Here is a 17732-nt window from a genome sequence, read left to right as displayed (position 1 = left end):
TCCAGCAAACTATTTTTGGTGCCCAATTCAATACCTGGGGTGTCACATAAAACTAAAAACTACAGGCTTCAGCTCAATGGGGTTTCAGTGGGGATAGGCTGAGCAAAAGTATTGAAGGGATGAGTACCAGCTGAGACAGACCTTCTTTCAAAGTGTTCAGGCCAACCAGGTAAATGCAGCCATCAGTGGTGTGTAGGCTGAAGTCCCAGATCAAAACCATATTAAATGTAATGTACTTGCTGTGGATAGAATGCTTCTAGTTCCTGAATCAATGTCTGTCTGTCTGAAGCCACTTATCCTGAGCGGGGTCGCGGCAAAACAGAGCCTAACCTGGCAACACAGGGCACAAGGCCGGGGGGGACTCACCCCGGATGGGACGCCAGTCCGTCCGAAGGCAGCCCAAGCAGGACTCAAACCCCAGACCCACCAGAGAGTGGGATCTGGCCAAACCCACTGCACCACCTTGCCCCCAACTCTGAATCAATGTGTATTCACAGATCTTGGAAAACACTAAAATATTAACAACAGGGACCCAGCACTTATCTATATTATTTGTTAGGATGTTGTCATCTGTTTGCAGAAGGAGGGTGGGTGCTTGGAGGAAAAATAAATTTAACTGGAGACTCCCACAGCCCAGTATCAGCTCATCCTGATCAGAACATGAGGAAATCTGGAAGAACTTGTGGTGTGGATGCTTCATTTTTCATAAGCCTACTGCAGTTCATATCTTCACTTGCCCTACTTAGGTGGACCATATGTAGCAGTAATACTTAACTGTATCTACATATAAATAGCATACATTTATAGCATAATAACATACATATTGTCTATCACAGGTTTACTGTTTTCTGTAGTTTTCTCAGCTGTGATTTTTCAGTTTTTCTGGTTAAGAAAGGTTAGTATTTATGCCTCTTTCAAAAGGATTTTGTTTAATTATCTTTTATCATCTCACTGACGAGGCTCAATTTGTAAAACAAGAATGTTGATTTATGAGGCTTAAGGGAAGTCTATGCCATTTGGATTAGTGTTACAGTTGTGTGAATATGGAGCCAAGGCCTGACCAGGAAGAGTACAACTGCAGGGTTCCTCAGAAACATAAGCTCACAGCAATCCTACAACTGACAGGAATAAAACAAACACCTTACTCACTTTCCAAATCCCTGCTTCCACTGCTCAGTAATCCTTAGCTGCACATTCCTCCTTTCTCCTAATATCTGGGTCCCTAAAAATGTTAAGGCCTGACGAAAGATTACTTGCCGCTTCACTGATGCTGCCTTGGGTAAAGAAGAAGCATTTAAAAGCTCTCCCTAGTCTCATAATCTACGGATGGCTGTCTGAATTGGCCCTGTACATTGGCAAGGGATGGATAGATGCTGTGGGGGGGCTTGAAAGTCTAAGGTCTCGCCTGCAATTCTGTCTGTGAAAGTCCAGCCAGGCCTGCCCAAGGTGACGTGTCTTCTCATCCATTCAAATGCCTGCTTCAGACTCAGAGCCTGGTGCAAAAGCAGTGAGTTGAGGCTACAGAAGAGTTTAACTGACTGAGCTCAGGGAGATGGAAGGAACAAGATGATAAAGCTGCAGTGGAGAACCAAGGAGGGAAAGAAAGACAAAGTGGGGGAGCACTGAAAGCTGCAAATTTTTCCCATTACACTTATTTAACTATGCTTTTGTTCAAAGCAACTTACGAGGGTTATGGTGATTTACCTATTTATGCCACTGGGTTACTTTTACTACAGCCATGTGGGGTAAAAATCTTACTCAAGGACACGACAATAGGAAGTGAGATTGAAAAGTGGGCCCTTAGAATGGAAGTTAACATCCCTAACCACTGCAGTACCTACTGCCCTTTCAGCACTTTACTTTTTCGTAATAACAACAAATGGTTATTTAGTTGGAGGGGCACGGTGGTGCAGCGGGTTTAGCCAGGGTCTGCTCTGTGGGATTCTCTGGCATTCGAGTCCTGCTTGGGGTGCCTTGGGGCAGACTGGCATCCCACCTGCGGTGTGTCCCCTCAGCCCTGTGCCCTGTGCTGCTGGGTTTGGCTCATGGCGAACTTGCTTGAGAGAAGTGGTTGAAGACTGTGTGTGTGTGTGTGTGTGTGTGTGTGTGTGTGTGTGTGTGTGTGTGTGTGTGTGTGTACTTAGTCATTTAAACAGCTAATTTAACATATTAGTTATTTCAACCTTGATTTAAAGAACAGACTGGTAACTTAAAGCACAGATCCACCTCTGCAACGCAGATAAAAGTCTGCTGAATCTATAAACAACTGAATTATAGCACCGTTTCTCTGGATGTGAACCAGTTTGTGTGTGCATTTTGTAATGTTTGATGATGTTGATCTAAGGTTCAAATGTTTAAAGCAGAAAATGTACTGTGCACTAATAACCTGTAAATCCACTGTTCAGTGTATTGACCAAATTAAAAAAAAAAAAAAACTGGATTGGGAATGATAGGAGAAAACGCAATGCCTGAGACATGAAATATCATGCTTGGTCTCTGTCAGGGGCTTCGTAAATGACACAGGCTTGGAACCTCATTGCCCCGCTCACTCTGTCACCCTCATTTGCTCTCACTTTCCCTGTCACTCACCCTTACACACAAACTGCATTACTGGCGTGACAAGATTAATCTTGCATTACCAAAGCATGGATATGATTAATGACTCAGGAATATGTAGACAAATGTTCTAATTACTGGGAGTTACAAGATATATACATGAAAATATCATTTGTGTATAAAAACTTCTATGCTGTTATTTTAAAAAATAATGTACAAACTGATATTACTCTGATAATGTACATTTGCCCCAATGTCCCTTCCATTTCTGGAAGTAATGCTGAAGGTACTCAACTGTGATGTGACTAAGTTCTGTGTTGACATCTTTATAGATCCTTCAAATGCCATCAAAATTCCAGTCAGGTGGAATAGAGGATATAATAAGAAAATTGTTTTTTCTGCCAAAAATTTTTGAGCAGACACAGTAGTGTTTCAGCAGTATGCTCATTTTCAAACATTTTGCCAGAAGAAAAATCCATTCCAGTGACACTGGACCCTCCATATTCAACTGACTTCTCCTTGTGATACATTTTGATGATTGTGATAAAATTTGACATTTGATGACATTCCAGTCATGTCTCAGTCAAAGACTTCCAACATTGGTTCCAAAAATAACAGAAATGCTGGAACGAATGCATTTTATCTGCAGAACACATGAAATCATGCATGTACAGTATTCTTTGAAAGTCTTTCTGATTACATCTTGAAGAGAACTTCACAAGCTAAAGAAACAGCAGACCTGAATGACTTATACAGAGAGATGATGTGGAGGGACATCCCATACTGCTGATCTCAACTCTAGAACACAAATTTGCACAGTACTTCATTGGCAGGAAAGAAGCCTCTTCTCCTAAGGTATCTTGTGTTCTGTTCTGTGTTCATTCCTCTACTTCCCAGACCTCCTTTTTCTTTCCTGTTTCAGGTTTAAAAGAGCAGCTGAGGTCTCTGAGTCACATATGATGTCTTGCATTGTGTGTTACTATGAGCAGGATGACCCCATAACTCAGACTAGCCCCCAAGCTGAGGGTGGCATGGTCCTTCAGCTACAGCAGGTTCTAAGCAGGTACAGGGGAGCTGCAGCCAGGGTACGTGCTCCAGCACATGACCCACTTTCCTCTGCAGTTGGCCAGGCGAGCTGGTTGCTGAGCCAGCTGATACTAGGGCTGCTCTCTCACTGGCCTGTGTGGCTGCTCCACTGCAAGTAGATATAATTGTGTTGCAATTGCGCATCCCTCGTCCAAGGAACTATCCACCATAGCTGTATTTCTGCTTCATTGCATCTGCCTATAAATTGCTCGCTGTTTACGCTCATTTACTAGCTCTGCATTGTCTCTGGAATTTGAAGGAATCTACCTAAGAGTCTGGCAGTCTTCCAGAGAAATTTGGGCCTCATCACCTTGGGGATAGGACTCCAGAGGCTTTATATCTCTGTTTGCCACATTCTGTCCTCAGACAACACCAACTGAAACCTTGCTTCACAACCCTACTCTCATGCTCTAGACCAGTGGCAAGGTTTCAGGAGGGAAAGACTGGTTTTGCTTGCAATGGTAAACAGCTTTCCAGGAAAAGTGGGATAAAATGCTTACCTCTTCACTCCTGCCCTTAAGGAGGCCGAGTATCTCCAGTCTGCATTAGGAGGCTTCGGCTAACAGGGGAAAAGAAGATGGAGAGGCATCAGTGAGTGAGGCTTTTTGCCATTCTTTCACCCCAGAAAATGTGCTTTTCGAAGTCGAACAGCGATAAAGTTGCTGACAGCTGCTGGGACACAGATACTAAGACAGCATGCTCATGTCAGGATGTTTCTCTTCATCTACAAGATGACTTTGGGAAATAAGCTCCTTACACTGGAATCTATATAGATTATACAGTATACAGAACTAAAGCGGCTGGGTGGTCTCAGTCTTCCACATGCCTGTCTCTTTTACACACTTTCTGAATCTAGTTGAAACACCCATGGTGTAATTAGGTCACTGACCTAATTAGAAACATCCCTCAGTCTCAAATTGGGTAGTTTACTGAATCAAAAGAATGTTATAATTTCTCTGTTGTCAGAAAAATTGTCAAATCACAACTTCAAGAGCTGTAGTTACCATGGTTTGAACCTACTGGAAGATGCTGCCATGGCAACCATATAAATCCATTTTGTCAAGGTCATGTTAGATGGGGTGGTGGTGTGCCACTGCAGCTTCACCAAGATGGTTGAGATATATGGAAGCATACAGCCTTCACTACAGCAAGAGGTGATAAGGGTACACCATAACTGAGAACACATCTGCGCTAAGACACATCACCTTTTTCACACATTTAATAAAATCCCCATTGCCAAGGTTGTTGTTAGTTGAAGTAAAAGTTCATAAACATCATTAGATCTCACGAAATACTAACATGGGTCTAGGGGAGAAAATGTAAAGTGTAAAATATAGTATATAAAATAGTACAGAATAACAATGTTTGCCTGATACAATGTGTTTTTTGTGACAATATGAGAATGTCTCTAAAACCGGATGCATCTAGCGTTTAAGATCTATATGGAGACATTAGACATATGCTTGTTACCTACAAGGTGTTCAGCTGATGTCAGCATAGCTGCCCCATATGACAGGTGACAGCTCTAAAAAATACAATATCTTTGGAGATGGCTGAGTGATCACTACTCACGACTCCATAAACAAGATATATTAGTCATTAAAAAAATACAATACCTGAAGTAATTCGTAGAGGCTGTGACTCTTCAAATATTTATCTGAAATGTCTATAAAATCAGAGGAGTCAAGCAAAAGCACCTGTGGTTTTAAATACAAGCGCTACTTCTTCCAGCATACAACTAATGCCAGGAAAGGCAATTCCTTTAGGAAGTCTCATTATGATTTCAGCACTTCTCAAACCAATGAAAGTTTGATAACCCGTATTACAACTGCATCTTGTAGTATGGCCTGCACAGGAAACAGACAAAAGATTAAAGCAATGGTCAAAACCACATACTCAGTGCCACACCACCACCGTGGAGTGGCTTAGAATGTAAATGAGAAATGAGAGAAACCTGAGGAAATCTATGAAATCCCTCCTGTTTCAGCCATGCCTGCCTGACTTCTCTATACTTGAAGACTCAGTACCTCAGTACTGTCAGAAGCAGATGGGAATAAATGAGTCTGGCTATTGCAGCAGCCTCAGCCTGCTGACAGACACACCTTGCATGGATACAGCAAGCCTGCTGTAATAGATACACCAACCAATCACAGTGTTCCCTTTGCCCAGCTAGTCCCTAAAGCTACAATGTCTCATGTTAATAGGGAAAAATTTGGTAGAATGAAATAAGCAGTGAACAAAACAAATACTGCATTTAAGGTGCTGGCTTTACAAAACATTTGCAATCATGTTAGAACTGCATTGCAACAATCTTATATATATAAAGCATAAAAACAGGATATGTGTATACTTGGCATTAACATAGCAGTGAGAGTAAAATAAGGTCGGATTAGTAGTTTGGTAGCTTTCACCAAAGCAGTTCATTGAATCCATTCAGTCTAGTGCCAACAGTTTGGTAGCAACCAAACATGTTGCAGAGATTGCAGTGAGTCATCCATACCAGCACCGTTTTCATGGAAAGCAGCACACACAGTCATGTAATACAGCGAGCCATCAAAAGCCAGCACAAAGTAAGCCTAACCTACAGACAGCTTACAAAAAAAGGTGAATATCTGATGTTCATTCTCTCGCCAACATTAATTACAATAAAGGAAAAGTAGTAAAAAAATGTTTGTTCTATACATACATCAAACCAGTACAATACATACTGTATACCGAAGTTGTTGTGAAGCAGTTATCAATGACCTTTCATATTTTAGTCAGACCACCTGATGAGAGGACAAAAATGATGGGTGCTCAGAAGAGCTGTGGAAAAGCACAACATATAAACCACAAAATCCCTGAATCATCAGGATTAGGCTCAGCTCTCTTGAGTATCCCTCAGATACACTCAAATGAGGTTTGACTGCTGGGGCCTGCTGAACAAGAATGAAATATGACACAGTGACACAGACACATATACCAAGAGACATATACACACCCCCAGACTTCATCATTCTCTCTGTACCACACATACAAGCAAAGATACAAATATCTTCAGAGCTTCACATTTAGGTATCTGAAAGGAAATTCTACAATCCTAGAAATTGATTACACCATGTTAGCAAAATTTTGAAATTATAAATTGTATGTTGATCCAACTCTCACAAAGGCAAAGGATACTAGCCAATGTATAAACTATTTTATAGTTACTGTGGACAACACTGTCTATCAGATTATGAGAAAAAACTCCTGAGTTATTGTATATTAGGGTCAGCAACCTCACACCCTGTTAGAAGTCACTGTTCATTGATGGTACTTGCCAATTACCCAGGCTTTCCTTCTCAATAATGCATTAGGAAGCACATACATCAAAATAAGAATTCATCTATTTTTTACAATGCAGTAAAAAAATAGGACGAGACAGATGCTTCATATGTAGAGCACACTAAATTACTTTGGGCATTTCCATATCTCAACATTTTTCATTTTCCATATCTCAGCAGCTCCCAATATCATAATTGCAAAATAACATCCTGGACCAAAACTAAGATAAAGTAAAATACATTTACATTTATTTATTTAGCAGATGCTTTTTCTCCAAAACGATCTCCAATAGATACTATGTAGTGTTATCAGCCCACACACCTTATTCACTTACACTACTACATACACTACTTACAATGGGTCACTCATCCATACATCAAATAAAACAAACTGAACCTCAACCTCAGCTGAACAAAATGAACCTCAAAAATGCACAGGATGCTTCCTCAGTCTGATGGGAAAACCAAGGGGAAAAGTAAAAAAACTGGGGCTGAAAAAATGAGGGAGGTGACTATGGCCCAGATGGATGCAACAAAACACACCTGGACAGAAGCGTCGGGCATGCTGAGCCTGCGGACGAACACCTGGCTCTGGCCACTCTGACCAGTGAAAAAGCGCTCAGAGCCCATGGTGCCACCAGGAACGCCAGTGTTGTAGAACATGAAGGTGTCACTGCCCGAGGTAGCTGTGAGGCACGTCTTGTAGCAGTAGGTTTTGGTCAAGGAGCCATTGCCACGGACCTCAATGTAGTGCGGCTCCACCTTGAGGTCACGCCGCAGGACTACATTGTTATTGGGTTGCTGCCCAGCCCCTGCACTACTGCTTCCCCCCTCTGTTGGAGCCTTCTGAGTCACACAGCAGGGGGAGCAGGACCCTGGCTGGGTGCAGTAGGCGTGGCATCGCACAATGGCCAGCACTACTACAGTCAGGAGGAACACAAATGTGGTTGCACTGAGTGCCACAATCAGGTACAGTGTCACGTTGGAGAAGAGCAGTGCACTGTGGGGTCGAATTATCCTCTTGGGGTCAGGGGTCAACTTGGGTGGGGCCTCCATCACGGCCACGTTGACAGTGACAGTGGCAGAGAGTGGGGGCAGGCCGTGATCGCGCACCAGCACTGTTAGACTGAAGAAGGTGGAGTTGTCTTCCACCACTTTGCGTGTAGTGCGCACCTCGCCTGTATGCTCATGCACCTTGAACAAGTCCGGTTCACTGGCCTGTTCCAGCCCATACAAAAGCCAGGCATTTTCACCTGTGTCTGCATCATATGCTACCACCTTGGTCACCAGGTACCCTGCTTCCGAATGCTTTGGTACAGTTGTAGTGGAGCGTGAGCCATTGGCTGGCGGGCTGATGATCTCAGGGGCGTGGTCATTCTGGTCCATCACATACACGTAGACAGTGGCTACACGACTGAGCGGGGGGATGCCCGCATCCTGAGCCTTAACCTGGAAGTGGAATTCCCGCAGTGTTTCAAAGTCAAAGGAACGCAGGGCATAGGCCTCACCTGTGTCCGCCTTGATGGACACATAAGAGGTGACAGGAATGCCATGGTTGTTGTCATTGAGGACGGTGTAGGTGATGCGGGCGTTCTCGTTGACATCAGCATCCTGAGCCTTGACAGTGCAGAGTGAGGCCCCGGGGGAATTGTTCTCCACCATGTAAACAGTGTAGGATGTCTGCTCAAAGCGAGGAGGGTTGTCATTCACGTCTGCGACGTCCACCTGGATGGTCTTCTGTGAGGAAAGGGGAGGGGTGCCCCCATCTGTAGCACTGAGTGTTACATTATATGCAGGCGTGGTCTCCCGATCCAGGAAGGCAGAGGTCACTAGGGTGTAGTAGTTCCTGAAGGACTTAATTTTGAAGGGAAGACCTGGAGGGATCTCCAGGCTGACCTGCTTGTTGGGGCCAGAGTCGCGGTCTGTAACGCTGATCAGAGCCACCACTGTGTCAGCCCGCGCATCTTCCCTGACTGGACTGGATAGCGAGGACAGCACAATCTCGGGAACATTGTCATTCACATCCACCACCTCCACCACTACCTTACAGTGCACAGCCACCGCCGATGGGCCCTTGTCCATGGCCTGGACATATATCTCATAAGTGCTGGTTTCTTCAAAGTCCACGTGGCTACGCACCCTGATCTCACCCGTGTTGGGGTCCATGCTGAACATCTGCCGGACCCTTTCCGGTGTGTAACTGCTGAAAGAGTAGTATACTTCCCCATTGGAGCCCTCATCCAGGTCTGTGGCATTTAGCTTTATGACCAGCGTGTCCTTTGGTGAATTCTCCGGCAATTTCACTTTGTATATGGAGCTGTCAAACACCGGCACATTATCGTTGGCATCAAGAACGCGCACGTTAATTTTTGCCGTTCCGGTTTTTGCAGGCGTGCCCCCGTCAACAGCTGAAAGGATTAAATTATGGAAAGGTATCTGTTCACGGTCCACGGGCTTTTTCAGCACGAGCTCGATATGCTTGCTGCCAGGGGAAGGTTTGCTTGAATCGAGCGCAAAATGCTCGTTGGGACTGAGCCGGTAGAGCCGAACTGAGTTTGAAGCGTCGTCTGGATCTTGTGCGCTTTCGATGGAAAAACGGGCTCCTGGCAAAGCTGACTCGGAAATCTCCAGCTGGTACTCGTCCCTGGGAAATTGCGGCGCATTATCATTCGCATCCATAACCTCCACCTCCACATTGTGCACCTCCAGAGGATTCTCCACGACCACCTCCAGGTTCAGAAGACAGATGCTGCTGAACTCGCACAGCGCCTCCCTGTCTATTCTGTCGTTCACGAACAGTTTCCCGTTTTTATGGTTGATGTTGAAGTACCGTTTTGTGCCGTCCGAATTTATTTTAATCCGTCGAGCAGAGAGCTTTCGGAGATCCAGACCCAGATCTGCCACAATATCCCCGACCGCTGCTCCCACCTCCAGCTCCTCGGGAATAGAATACCGTATTTGTCCTGACGAAAGGCCACAAAATAACAAAAATATAAAATTGAAGGAAAGAGGCACATACTTTTTTATGCTTTTACATCTCCCAGCAGGAGCCATCGCAAGCCCATATATAATCCGCAGACGGATGATCATCAGCTTTCCGCCTTTTTAGCCTGCAATACCTTCTTTCCCGACACCACATGAAAGAAGGTTGTCGAACAACGCCCCGCTACGTGCAACACGGCCAAAACATTCTCCCTGGCCGTTCGTTATATTCACATTTCTGTGATACATCCATGGTTTTCCTTTGTTCGTGCTTTTTTTCCCTCCAGCTCGGGGCTGACTCCTGTTTCCTTGCGAGAGTGCTCCTCTCTCTCACTCTCGCTCTCGCTCGCATGCGCGCGCTCGCTCTCTCTCTCTCTCTCTCTCTCTCTCTCACTCCGCTCCTCCGCCTGCCGCTGCGCGCGAGGGTGTGTATGCTGCGGGGGGCGGGGAGGGGGAGGGGGAGAGGGGCGCGGGCGCGGAGATCGCCGGCTGCATTTCAACACCTCCGAAAAATGAAGACGAAACGGGAGAGGGATGAAGCAACGTCTAAGAATCATGGCTGTATTATTAATAGTCATCACTGCCTTTGCTGCGGCGCATTAAGATTTTCAGCTATTTTTCTTTCTGTCGTGAATACTGTAGTTACAACCTGGCTTGTTGTTTCGCAGTGTATTTTAGAAAAATAAAATCTGAAATCATGTGAGGTTTCATAAAAACGGAAAATGATTGACTCATCATTTGTTTTAATCGAACCCAGCCTTGAGGAGACGCCCTGTGTTATAAATGCAAGCACTGTAATGAAGACGTGTTTTAACTGACAATCAGGATAGCAGAAAAGCGATCGCGTTATTTTTCTTGGTTGACTTCAGGCTCATGTTCCAGTCTGAGATTCCTCATCAGGCTCTCTGTCGTCTCCGCACGACAAGACCCGGGGCTTCGCGCCTCTTTGGTATGCGCACGGCCCATCCTTTAATTACAGACACGGTCGCCTCTTCCTTCAGTAATAAGCGCCTCCCTTGACAAAGGATGCTCGAAAATACCATCTCTATTTATGCTCCGTTCGAGGCATGGAACCAGTCTTTAAGAAATAAAATATAAAATAAATCATACACACACACACACTTTTTTTCAGTCCCCTTCACCTTCACTGCACTGCTGCAGTAGATGGTCCCCGATGATCATCACACAAAGGGATGGACTCCGGGGACACAGACCGTGTAATCCAGGTCAGCGCCAAGATGCTCACGACCGGCCCCCTCACGCAGCCGTCAAAACAAACTAGCGTGTGTCCTCATCTCACTCTGGAATCGTTCAAACAGATCAGGAGGAGGAGGGAACAGCAAACATTCCTCCCAATTTCAGCCCCTGTGCTGCTTGCCAAAATCCTGCTGCATGTATCCATGTATGTGTCTATGTGTTTATGCGCTGACGGATGAGTAGCAGGTTGGGTTAATGGAGTTACAATCGGTGTTTAAACTCATTTAAATTACTCACTGTAGACTGAACAAAAAGCAGCCAAGTAGCGCAGCTCTGCAGTATATAATACAGAGAATACGTCCTGTATGTAGGCCCTATTTAATCTTTCAATGGCTCAGAGACTTAATGCAGTATTTTTAAAAAATTAAATCTTGTAACAGGTTCTCAGTTTTGACTTTAATTTAACCCAAAATATCTTCTCTGTTATTGTTCATTGTTTTTGTATGACCTACATGAAGTTGATGTGTAAAAATGTTTTGTAAATTGAACATTTGTATTCTTATGTATGCATTGTATGCATGATGTCGACATGATATTTAGTGCAATTTTGTTTTGTGTTCCAACCTCAGCCACCCTATAAATAGGGCTCAGAATAAAAAAATTATGAAAAATGCTAATATAATAGTGAAGAGTATAACAAAGTACACTGTAAATACTGCTAGGTGTATGTTTAAAGCATTATGTCCTATGTTTAGAGTGTTTAAATGTCAAATTTTTGCAAAATGTAGTGGTTATAATTGCAATCTTCCACTGAAAGGACTCAGGTTCAAGTCCCATACTCTGGTGTTTTACCCTAACTTTCTGAAATAATAATCAGTCTCAATAAATGGGTGCAATCACTGCAAGTAGCCCAATGCTGTAAGTTCCTCTGGTGAAAAGTTTTAGCTAAACTCATTTATTGTTGGCTGATTGATGTTAGCACTAAATACGTTATTGCATTTGAGATGTTACCTTGATCAGTAGTTCTGAAAAGTTGAGAATGTCAGTGTGATGGGAAGTAGGGAGGATATAGTAAGTTTTGTTCATGAGAAAGTGTGACTGTGTCAATAAAATGCTTAAGGAATATCTGTTTTCATCCACTACCTATACTAAAAGAGAAGCGTCAAACCAGCACCATTCATCTCTACTCAGACATTAGCAGTCAACTGATTCCAGGGTAGTGCAAAAATACACAAGATTTAACGAGAAAGTGATCGAACTGATACCTCTTAGGGACAAAAACCTTTTTTTTTCTAGCTTGTAACACAAAATCTTTATCTCTGTTTCAAAACTTCTGTTACAAGTGTCCAGTGGAAGCCATTACACAGAATAATGTACTTGTAAAAGAGACCATGTAACTTGTAAAGATGTCATTGTACTGAATAATTAACTGTTGTAGCAGTTTGCTGTACTGGACTCAGATATGTGATGGCTCAGTCTGTACTCAATTTAAAAAGCAGTTATTGACATATTGAGATGTTTTTGTTGATGGAAGGTATGTGATTTATTATGGATTTATGTGTAATGAAGAGAATGTAATGGAATGCAGTTTTTTTTTTTTTTTTGCGAAGAGTATTGCTAGTACATTCAGAGAAGAGAACAGGTACACTTAGTAGGAGAGCTCTTATTTTAACAATACATTTCCTTTAAAACTTGCAGACATTTACAAAAAAAAATACTCAGCTATAGAAACAAAATGAACAGGTAGAAAATAGTGAGCCCTTGGTGGGAACATTTCCAGTTTAATGCAAAGCATGAGGTTATTTTAAATGTGTTCTTATAGTATTTTCATTATCAATATTAGCATATTTTCATTGTATGGACCTCATCGTATGAGAGAAAGGCATACTTGGGCTAAAGTGTATTAGTAAGCACAGTGTAAAGAACTCACACATACTGTCTGAAACCTCTTGTCCCAAGCTGGGTTACAGCGAACCGGAGCCTAACCCGGCAACACAGGGCACAAAGCTGGAGGGGTAGGGGACACACCTAGAATGGGACACCAGTCTTTCCCAAGGCCACCCACGCAGGACTCGTACCCCAGACCCACCAGAGAGCAGGACCCAGCCAAGCCTACTGCCTCACCGCATCCCCCACATGTAAAGAACTGAATGTAATAAATTTAGTAATTCTTACATTTTTCATCTCAGAAAAAGTATGTCCCCAACACCTTTGTAAAGACTCACTAAAGTTAATTAAAGCCTATTTCAAAACAAAGATGAACCACGCTGATATGAAGCAGCAGGAGCAGCAAGGGAATCACTAATTTAGACATAATTTCAGTATTCAAAAACTGCCACAGAAACCATCTTAACTGCAGCTATATGTTAACATTGGATGATCATTAAAATCATGGTACAGGTGGTCCCCAACCAGGGGCATAGCCAGAACTTTCTTTCAGGGGTAGCCAGGTAAGACCCAGTGATTTCATTGGGGTGGCCAAAAAAAAAAAGAACAACTAACTGTGAGATGCTGTACGAAAAGCAAATTCTACAGACAGAAATTCTATAAATTCTACAGAATTTATTATAAATGTACACAAGAAATTGCAGAGGCAGTACTTAGAAATGTCTGTAAAAACATTATAATATCATTTAATACAATCCTTATTCTACATTATTTATATATTTAGATGTTAATGATGCAAACTGGGTATTGGAATTTTTTTTTTTTTTAATGTTTGCAGATACGGGGGGTACAGTGGCGCAGTGGGTTGGACCACAGTCCTGCTCTCTGGTGGGTCTGGGGTTTGAGTCCCACTTGGGGTGCCTTGCGATGGACCGGCATCCCGTCCTGGGTGTGTCCCCTCCCCCTTTGGCCTTATGTCCTGTGTTACCGGGTAGGCTCCGTGACCCCGTATGGGTCAAGCGGTTCTGAAAATGTGTGTGTGTTTGCAGATACAACTTATGTAACCTACATTCCTGGTGGGCAACGACTGACTGCATGAGTGTTTTTTGCTCATCTTTGATTCTGGTCTGTGTGTTGTCTCTGTAGAGCTTCTCCACAAGCTCCCTCTTGGACTGTATCTCTGCTTCCTCCTCTTGTCTCTCTTAGCAGCACACATTTTCCCTTCCTCCTCCCTCTCTGTAGCATTCATTTCCCCCACTTCTTTGTCATTTTCAGTTTTACTGCTACTAGTCCTCAGTTTGTAAAAAAGGGAAGTATTGTAGCGACCCGCGTTACCGTGTTTGAGCGGCAAATGTGTTTATTGTAATTGGTTACCTTTTGGTGACGTAGGGTATGGGGAATATAAGGGGGTGATTGTATCTGCCAAGGAGAAAAGAGAAAAGAGCCTGGGGGCGCTAAGCAGGCTGGGAAGGTTGGCTAGACGCGCCGGTCCTGGAGGAAACGGGGTCCTCGGAGCGAGAGCATTATTTCCCTGTGTGCTGGTGTTAAAACAAATTGTTCGAGATGAACGCTGTCTCTGCGTTCTTCTTCGCCCCATCCAAACCCACGGCGCTGTGTGCCACAGTATCTTCCTATATTCTCCTGCTTTCCTTTTCATGCTCTCTACAGTTTAGACAAACAGACCTATCAAAAAACGCTTTTATTATTATTAAATTGAGTCTTACAAAAAACAGTGACAGACATAAAGCAAGCGTATGATGTTGTAATGTTTTTTTAAAATTAGCTAGTTAGCAGTTGCAGTAACTTTAGCTAACACTTGCTAAGTTATGCAATATTTAATGGTAATTCACACACACACACACACACACACACACACACACACACACACACACACACACACACACACACACATTTCCAGAACTGCTTGTCCCATACGGGGTCACGGGGAACCGGAGCCTACCCGGTAACACAGGGTGGAAGGGACATACCCAGGACGGGACAGGACGCCAGTCCATCGCAAGGCACCCCAAGCGGGACTCGAACCCCAGACCCACTGGACAGCAGGACTGTAGTCCAACCCACCGCACCCCCTAATGGTAATTCACACACACACACACACACATTTTCAGAACCGCTTGTCCCATATGGGGTCGCGGGAGCCAACCCGGTAACACAGGGCATGAGGCCGGAGGGGGAGGGGACACACCCAGGACGGGACGCCAGTCCATCGCAAGGCACCCCAAGTGGGACTCGAACCCCAGACCCACTGGACAGCAGGACTGTGGTCCAACCCACTGCGCCACCGCACCCCCTAATGGTAATTCAATTCAATTTATTTTTATCGAGCGCTCTTCTCATGCAGTGACACAGTAATAGTATTGGTAAGCTAACATTTGTTTCTCATGATGAAATATCGCAGTACCTCAACTTTCACAAACTTTCATGAAATGGTAGTGAAATGTAGGTAAAAAACACTACTCTCCTGATCACCGTATCCTCTTGCATTGTTAACTTGCGCTGGACTTAGCTGGAGTAACGCTCCCGAAATTCAGTTTTACCGCTCCTACTCCCCCCCCCCCCCCCCCCCCCACACACAGACGTTTGTGCTGTGCAGGTGGTTCGCAGCTCTTCAGCCTAAGAGTGCCGCATAGAACACTATGTGCGTTGTATAAGTTTGAGCAGCGAAAAAAAGTCACCTGTCAGTGTGGTCAGAGAGCTTTGCACAACAGAGGTGGCCAGAGGGGTGGCCGAGCTTCAGTCAGGGGTGGCACTGGCCACCCACGGCCACCACGTAGCTACGCCCCTGTGACCCCAACTAAGATGGGGTTATGTTCCACGAAACCCATCATAAGTCAAAAATCCATTTAATATATTTAATACACACCTCTGCGTGACAGATGGGGAGATGTGGATCGCTGTCGCTGCCCAGCATTGTGAAAGGGTATCATACTGCATATCTCTTGCCCAGGAAAAAATCAAAATTCAAAATTTAAAGTACTCTTTCTACTGAATGTCTATCGGAAGCTCACCATCGTAAGTCGAACCATCATAAATCTAGGACCACTTGTATTCTGAAAAACAAGCTCCCTGCTGAGCAGGTAAACTTTTTCTTGTTGCTGAATGTTGCAAGCAATCTGAGAGGCAGTCCCCTTTGTCTGGCGTGCTTGGGTCTTCACCAGGGTTGATGCACCTGTCAGCTTGCGAAACCAATTTCTGCATCTTCCAGTGGCACACTAAAGTTACATCCAACATGACAGCCAACACTGCCTTCAACCAAGACAAGTACTCACCACTGAGTCACATGGATGTGCCACACAGTCAAATGAATTTCACACCCTGCAGGAGATGGGAAGGAAACTGAGGGCTGTAAGGAGCCCATGTTACAGGCTGAAGAAGGTCTGGAGCTGGATGTGGTACTTGAGACAGAGGCAGTACAGAAAGTAGAATTTCAGTTGAGGAACAGCAGTTTTACCCTTTGCTCACTCTCAAGATTCTTGATGTACTTGCAATCAACAGAATATAGAGTGATCTCATTCTATGCAATGTAATCACTGGAATCCACTTGTGTTGCAACTATAGTCTGTGTGAAAGAATTTGATATGTCTTTATATTTACAGCGTACATAAGTGAGGCAGATGGGATCTTGTCCATTTATACTATGTGGTTCTACATGTTTGTGCATTTGTTTGCATGCAGCTGTTAAAAAAGGAGGAATCTGATATTTCACTGACTACTCCATAGCAGCCCATTCATTCATGCGATTTAACAGAAGATAAAACTAATCTCATACATGACAGCCATTTTATGTGGATCTTGGTTAGGCCTGTTTTATGTTAACAATGTGATGGACTGTGAATTTAAAAGAAAAAGCCCAAAACTTTTTTTTTTTTTTTTAATATATATTGTCTTTAATAACCTGTTTATGTGTTCCATTATATGTGGGTGTCACAACCCCAGGGGGTAAAATCCCCAATGTCCACCAGGGGTGTTACTCTAGAGCCATGTAACTGGAATAGCAGACCCAGCCTCAACTGACCACATGATCAATTCCCAGCCTATAAAAGGGCTGAAGACACATCACCAGTTTGTGGATTCTTAATCAGCTGTTTACTTCCTTCCCTGAGATAATGTAGTGATCCTTGTTCACTGTTCATTGACCTGTTTTCTAAGTTCAGTTCCCAGTGTGTTTCCATTCCAGTCCCAAGTTCCTGTCCTGTCTGTGCCAGTTCTTTGTGATTCTCTACAGGTCCCATGTTCCAACCCTGTCTAAGTCACACTTCCGTGTATCAGCTCCAGTCACGTAACCCTGTTCAACTTAAAGAACACCCCATGTGTCTGTTTAGTGTTCAGTGTGCCAGCTCTGCACTTAATTTCCTGATTTGTCCAGTGCACTTGTATATACTCTCTGCATTTGAGATCACTGCATTTTACGCCTGTGCCTGAACGTAATGGTAAAACCCAGCACAGTGGGTAGTATAATACTTTTGCACTGAAAAATCACAGATATATATGTACAGTGGTGCTTGAAGGTTTGTGAACCCTTTTGAATCTTCTCTATTTCTGAATGAATATGACCTAAAACATTGAGATTTCCATGCAATTCCTAAAAGAAATAAAGAAAATGCAATTTAAAAAATGAGACAGATGAAGAACATTATACCTGTTCATTTACTCATTGAGGAAAATGATCCAATGTTACCTATCTGTGTGTGGCAAAAA

At 43.7% G+C, this 17732-nt stretch overlaps 1 protein-coding gene across 7 annotated transcripts in view; it reads right to left on the bottom strand.

Moving 5' to 3' along the window:
- LOC108925319 (protocadherin alpha-C2-like) overlaps positions 1 to 17732 on the bottom strand; it is a 110915-nt gene that overhangs the window by 14920 nt on the left and 78263 nt on the right. For 6 of the 7 annotated variants that reach the window (XM_029257251.1, XM_029257253.1, XM_029257252.1 and 3 more), the window contains exon 2: positions 4143 to 4201. In XM_029257251.1, coding sequence (XP_029113084.1) covers positions 4143 to 4201 — 59 coding nt within the window. Of the gene's footprint in view, positions 1 to 4142; positions 4202 to 7490; positions 10308 to 17732 lie in introns of those variants that run through there. The other variant, XM_018737153.1, reaches the window with a different exon arrangement.

Source organism: Scleropages formosus, chromosome 13, assembly GCF_900964775.1.
Source record: "Scleropages formosus chromosome 13, fSclFor1.1, whole genome shotgun sequence".
Lineage (NCBI taxonomy): Eukaryota > Metazoa > Chordata > Actinopteri > Osteoglossiformes > Osteoglossidae > Scleropages > Scleropages formosus.
The sequence above is the reverse complement of the archived record's forward strand: the minus strand, read 5'-3'. Positions and strand labels throughout refer to the sequence as shown.